We start from the raw sequence: 7,085 nt of genomic DNA on the forward strand, positions 1-7,085 counted from the left end.
GGCTTCCTTGTTTTACTGAGCGCTAGTCTCTCAAATTGGTACGTGCCTCAAAGCCCTTGCTGAAGACTTTCGGTTAAGGGTCTCGGTGGCCTGTAATTAAACCCTTAAGAGGAGTTCAAGGGGGTGAGAAAACGCTTTTAAAAATGCTTTCTCGCCGTAAAAAGCTTTTACACTAGCTCCGTTAGTTTTGAAGCGTCTGCGTTTGAGCTGTGAGGCAATTATGTTGTAGCCGTGGGCGGATTGGCGTTCACACTTGATTCTCTTTCCTTATGAGGAAACGGCACTGGCTGGGATGACTTTAAAGAAAAAAAAAATAGTAGAAGGTTTAACTGAAATCCAAAAGTGTTTTTTTAAGGCCTGCGGAGTTGACACAATACAGAAGGTATTTTTGCTGCTGCTCCTGGAGCTCTGACATCACCCAGTGAAATAGGAAACATTTCAGGGATGGGACAGCTTGTATTTGTCCCTTTCCCTCTACCTTCCCTTTACTTCAACCTCTTTTACGAGGATGGATGGGACAGGGTGAGTTAGACTCCTTCGGGTGCGTCGCCTGTACTGATACTTAAAATGTGGCAGATCGGACTGGACGACTTCCACGGTACGATGCAATTTTTGATGTCCGGATTAAAGTGAATCCTCTCTAGGCAAACAGTAATTTTGGTTAAAACCAAAATACTCGCTCTGAATTATTGTTCTTTTTTTATTTCAGGCTTCTGGAGTTACAGTGAATGATGAAGTCATCAAAGTTTTTAATGATATGAAAGTAAGAAAATCTTCTACACAAGAGGAGATCAAAAAAAGAAAGAAAGCAGTTCTCTTCTGTCTAAGCGATGACAAAAGACAAATAATTGTAGAGGAAGCAAAGCAGATCTTGGTGGGTGACATTGGTGATACTGTAGAGGACCCCTACACATCTTTTGTGAAGTTGCTACCTCTGAATGATTGCCGATATGCTTTGTACGATGCCACATACGAAACAAAAGAGTCTAAGAAAGAAGACCTAGTATTTATATTCTGGTGTGTAAAAACAAAAGAAAAAGTGCTTTTAAAATGCAAGGATTGTTATTAACATAGTCAGTTTTGCCTTTGTTATTCTTTTAAGTAGGATTCAGCGATTGTCTTTTTTTTTTTTCTGTAGGGCTCCTGAGAGTGCACCTTTAAAAAGCAAGATGATTTATGCTAGCTCTAAAGATGCCATTAAAAAGAAATTTACAGGTACAAACATTAAAAATTTTGTGCAAATAAATTACTCTTTCTTAATTATAAGAAGACTTAATTAAATCATGTTTTTCGTTTTTAGGTATTAAACATGAGTGGCAGGTAAATGGCTTGGATGATATAAAGGACCGTTCAACACTTGGAGAGAAACTGGGAGGCAACGTAGTAGTTTCACTTGAAGGAAAACCCTTATAAAATGACAGTCAAGTGCCATCTGGATCTTAAGGAGCTTCCATTTCTCCAGCTCAATCAATTGAAATAGTATTAGGTGGTTTTTGTTTTTGGTTTTTTTGTTTTTTCTCTTCCCACTGGGTCCTTCCAATACAGTGAATGAAGGAAATACCATTCATGTAAGCGGCCTATCAGTGATTGCCATTAGACTGTTTAATACGGTTACTTTTATGTAGAACCCAAGGAATGCCTTCCCGTCATATTTTAGCCAAAACTGGTTTTATGCCTCCCTTGCAGCGAGCACTACAATGAAAGTGATTGTCAATGTGAATAGCTTAGAACACTGCAAAGGGTAAGCTGATCGAATGCCTTGAAAGTATTATCCACTGGTCAGATGGTAAACTTTATTCAGTATTATTTATAGTCGCACTTGATTGCAGTTCTGTGAGGCTCGAGCATTCATACACCTCACCTGCCTTGGCAAGCCTATTTTGTGACATGGCAGCACAGATATAACACTATGCATTGAAAGCACTTTTTTTGTAATGAGTTTAACCCACCCATCTCTCCCCCAAAAGGAATGCCAATTAAGTTTTGTTAACTGTGTCATCAACTTATCCTAGTACCTCAGTATTCATTCCTGTTACCTGCATATCTTAAAAGAAACAGCTGTTATTAATGCCTTTTTGTTTTCCATTGAGTGTACACTACTGAAGACGTGTAGGAGTTTATGTTTACCATGTAAGTTTGCAACACTAAAAATATTTTGAATATCAGTCATGATGGCAATTTCTGTATAAAAGAGCCTTAAATGGAACATTGTTTTGAGATCAAACTCCCTACCCTCACAAAAGTGGCCACGTTGCAATAAAAATGGTGGCATATTACAGAACGTTGCCTTGTTTTCCTTGGACATTTTGCAAAATGTTATGTGAAGCAACTTTTAGAGTGAATAGCTATTATTAATCTTTGCACTGGTCATTTAAGAATTTTTTTGTACAACGTTCATGCATGATATTTTCCAGTTTGTTGAGTTTAAAAAATATCCTAAAGCCAACTAATAGAAAATATTGTTATAGAGGGATACTTTTATAAACATTAGTTTATTTATTTCCTTATGTGTTAGTATGAAGACCAGAAGTTACTTTTTGCACTTTGACATAAATATTCTTCAATACCAGATTTGTTTTCTGGATAAAGGGTGGGTAGTTTTTAATTCACGTTTACATTTCTAAGTAATTGAGTAGTATAAGCAGGAAGCTCTTAACTGCGTATTTGGTCATGGTGAAAATAGTTTATAAAATGTCCTTCAAAAGTTAATACTACTTCTCATGTTTAGGAACTTTTCATTTCAGCTATTATTTCTTAATATAGTTTGCAAATTGAAAAAAAAATGATGTAGCAATCTTAAGTATTAGTAGTTGAGATTTGGCTGTGGTCCAAACTGCTCTCCTTATAGAGAATTTGATCTGCTCAGTGTGAGCAGTTTGCTGTTAGCCAGAGCTATTTATGGCAAACACATGCTTTTGTATCTTGTCATAGTTATCCACAAATGGCAAAACTGGACTTGATTCTACTGGTATGCAAAACAGGCATGCTAGTAAGCAGTCAATCATGGCTTAGAACTTAACCCCATAGCTCTGAAGAATGCTTTTATCAGAAAACAGGAAGCAGAAATTCTCTTTTTTTAACATGTGGAAGTCACTTAAGTACAATTAATATTTTCCCGTATTTTCAGAAGATTTTTAAAGGTGAAAACAAAAATAGCACTTAAATGTTTAGGCTTCCATTTAAAATTATATGAATGGCTTAGGATCTTTTGCACTGAGCCATCTTATTTCAGGCTAACAGCTGTCCCTTTGTTATTCTGGACCTTTTGATGGCTTTTTGGTAAGGCTAAACTCATAAGGAAAGTATGAGAATACTGACATATACTAAACCATATGTGTAACTGGTTCTTAGACCGTGGAATTTTTATTTTCCTCATTCTAAAAAAATAAGGGACTCTAAATAAGTTATGTAGTATCTTTTGTTTTTATAGCTGATTAATCAGCTTTTCTTCTGTCTCCTATAGTAGTAATTTCAGAGATTATTGCTTTAAACTGTGGTACTTTGATTTGTTAGACTGACAGAACTGAGTTCATCTTTGAAATACATCTTTGTGCTTAGAGCCAAAAATAACTATAAAATTAATGTTTCACATGTTACTTGAGACTAATTTGGCATTTGAAACGATCATTTTATTTTACAATCATTTACAATGAAACAATGTTCCAGTTAGCTTTTAAAGGTATACGGTGCTAATTAGTAAAATATTGAGGGCAATATTTTACTGCTAGCTTGCAAAATTTTAAGTGTTTAAAAAAATAAAATGTATGAAAATATATAAAGCTGTTGAGATGTGTTTACTTATACTTCAGAACACTAAAACTTTAAAAACTAATGTTGCAGATCAAATAAGCACCTTTATCTTTAGTCTTTTTTTTTTAGGGTTTTAGTTGATATGCTTTGTCATTTGCAGATACCAGTATTCTTTGAAAACGTAATATAAGCAATTTTAACGTTTTCAGATAAATTGGAACAGTTGGCATTTGTCCCAAACTGGCTATCATCAGCTGTTGTTTTCAATCATTATCTAAAATAATGTGGCTTTTAGTAGATTGAAATAAAAGCCTCTTACTATGTTTGAGTTTTTCAGATATAGATCCTTTGTAGCAGCTAATTTATAGAATCTAGCAAGTGAGTTTTGGGAGAAAATTAAGTACTTATTAAGGAATAATCTCAGCAGTGCTCAATCATAGAAGGGTTCAGAACACCCTTCATTAGGTTTTCCACTCTGAGAAAATAATCTGGTTCTGATCTCATAGGCCCTATTATTGCTTGCATATTTAATAATAGTTTGAGATCTAAACAAACGTGAATATTTTTCTATGAATACTAAAACGATTAGAGATGTGTAGGCAGGCTCCAATAAGTATTGCTTTTCAGACCATTTGAATTTATAAATGTTCTGTCTCATCTCAGCTAATAAAGAAATCTGAGGCTTTTCTTTTGCTCTTAGAATATCCAAATTGCTTTTTTCCTTGTAGAATTGTGGAGTCATCCATCCACTTCAATTTCCTATAATAAAGCAATTGGACACATTAATCTTTCTGAGCCTCAGTTTCTTAACCATGACATGAAGATGATTATCTTACCTCATTGTAGAGGATCAAATATGGAAATGTTTTTGGAAAATACTATGTAAACATAGTAATTTGTTTAAACCATTCTAAATAAGTGTAGTTAAATAGATAAAGAATGCTAAAAATAAGATTTATTGTAAGTCTTTGAACCTTTTCAGTTTTGTAACTATTCCACTTAATCTCCTAGTTTAAGGATTAATTAGCTGATATGTGGCATCTATTTTTCAGTAAAAGTGTAGCCTCTGAATTGATGTTTGTTGACTGCTATTAATCTTTTTAGTGTAGTTATCTTTTTCACATGTAACCATCAGTTACTAATTTTTTCCCCTAAGTAATTTTGAAGTAAAAAATAAGAGAGGAAGTAAAGTTAGAAATACCGGTTTGGAATACTTGTCTTAAATTCACAAGCCATGTTGTTGAAAACCTATGACTGTTATTAATATCCTAAATTTATGTAGTCCTTTATATTTCCCACAGCAGTTGAAATTTATCTAATCCCCTTAGATCCTCTTAACCAGCTAACCGTATTGCCCTGCTACACATGAAGAAACTGAAGGCTGGAAAGGTTAAGGGACAGCAAAGCTGATTCCAGTCCAGTGTACTTTTCACTCTGCACTTAGGTAACATATAGTGAGTTACTAATTTTCTTATTTTTTTTAGGATTTTATTTTTTAAAGTAATCTCTACACCCAACATGGGGCTTTAACCTCTAACCCAGAGATCAAGAGTCACGTGGTCTACTGACGGCACTCCACCAATTTTCTTTTTTAAAAAAAATGAAATTGTCTGATTCTTTTGAGCAGTACATAATTATTCAGTATGTTTTCAAAGTAACGTCTCAATATTTGAAAAATAGTCTTGGAATATTTTTTTCCTAAGGAAATCCATACTCTTAAATAATTTCACATTTCAAAGATTTTCTTAGATGTTTCAGTATTGTAAATTTATGGGATTGTGGAAACAATAAGTATTGTATAAACACATTTTCCAGAAAGCTCATACCTCTTAATCTTGTTCCAAAAACTTGGATATCTCGCTCCCTGTGTTCCTCTACCCATCTGTCTAAGGAGAGAGAGTACTGTGTATTAGAGTGGTTCAGTACTAGAACTTTGGTATCAGTCTGCCTGGGTCATTCACATATAGGCCTTTAACACTAATTGAGTGACCTTAGGAAAATCAACCTCTCACGGTCTTAGTTCATGTATAAGAGGAGCTAATAACTGTACCCTGTCCTGGGATTTGACGATAAATGAAAGCACCCTGCATAGTTACTGGCACATAGAAAGCATTCTATACGATGATCTTAAAATTTGTAGCCTAAACCAGGACGTTTTTGAGAGTAAAAGGGAGAGCTATTAATTATGACAGGACAACAGGCTTAAGTTGGGACAGTCCCTAGCAAACTAAATGTCACACTGTCAAGAAATAGTCTGATATCAAAATGTTAATACTTAAATAGAAGAAATCATTAAAGACCCAAGGTCATTAATTTTATAAGGTACCAGTAGTATGCTAAGATTCTCTTGAAGTATATGATTATTCTTAATTAATCTCAGAAGTGGATTTTTTTATGTTCCCCCCTTTTTTTTTTTTTAGCTTTCCTTTTGACTGTCATGCTTGTAAACTCAGATACCGCATTTTGCTATTAACAGTATGCTTCACTTATAGTGCTGGTTACCATCTCATGTAGATTTGGAATGCCAGTGTGTTTAGAATTATGTATAATAAAGTGAATAGACTCATTGTGGGCTTGAGAGCAAAATGCCTGAGCTCATGAATCTTCTAACATTCCTTCTGGCTATATAAAAACTTTGGTGTACTTTCTGGGTTTTTGTTTCTTGGGGTTTTTTTTTGTTTTGTTTTAATAAGTATGTAAGATAAGATAGCTGAGCTGTAGATAAAAGAGGCATCACTATATCTCGGTGAGGTGTCTAAAATGTAATTAATTTTTTTAAATGTTTTTTTATTTCTGAGAGAGAGAGAGGGAGACACAGAATCTGAAACAGGCTCCAGGCTCTGAGCTGTCAGCACAGAGCCCGACGCGGGGGCTCGAACTCACGGACCATGAGATCATGACCTGAGCCAGTCGGACACTTAATCGACTGAGCCACCCAGGTGCCCCTGTAATTAATATTTTTAAAAGTCCTATTTCTCTTTGAAAATACTTGTATCATTAAAGATACACAAATGAATTTGTTTCCATTAAGAAAAAAGGCTTATTCTTGACCTATTTTTTTAGTTTATTGAAACAATGGAATATGAGAACATGCATTTGATAAGCAAAATAATCTTTAATTTTTTTTCATTTTTATTAAAAATTTTTTCAATTTTTTAAATTTATTTCTGAGAGAGACAGCATGAGCAGGGGAGGGTCAGAGAGAGGGAGATAAAGAATGTGAAGCAGGCTCCAGGCTCTGAGCTGTCAGCATAGAGTCCGACGTGGGGCTCGAACCCACGAACATGAGCTCATGACCTGAGCTGAAGTTGGACACTTAACCAACTGAGCCACCC

The 7,085-nt window shown here is 34.8% G+C and overlaps 1 protein-coding gene across 1 annotated transcript; it reads left to right on the forward strand.

The window, feature by feature from the left end:
* The first annotated feature begins 428 nt into the window (after window positions 1-428).
* CFL2 (cofilin 2) lies at window positions 429-2,281 on the forward strand. Its single transcript, XM_077769236.1, has 4 exons — window positions 429-598; window positions 710-1,017; window positions 1,139-1,215; window positions 1,301-2,281. Exons 2-4 carry the CDS (start codon window positions 758-760, stop codon window positions 1,411-1,413), a joined length of 450 nt encoding a protein of 149 aa, XP_077625362.1. The 5' UTR covers window positions 429-598; window positions 710-757; the 3' UTR covers window positions 1,414-2,281.
* Window positions 2,282-7,085: the final 4,804 nt, after the last annotated feature.

The sequence above is a fragment of the Crocuta crocuta genome, unplaced genomic scaffold (assembly GCF_008692635.1).
Source record: "Crocuta crocuta isolate KB4526 unplaced genomic scaffold, BGI_CrCroc_1.0 scaffold65, whole genome shotgun sequence".
NCBI lineage: Eukaryota > Metazoa > Chordata > Mammalia > Carnivora > Hyaenidae > Crocuta > Crocuta crocuta.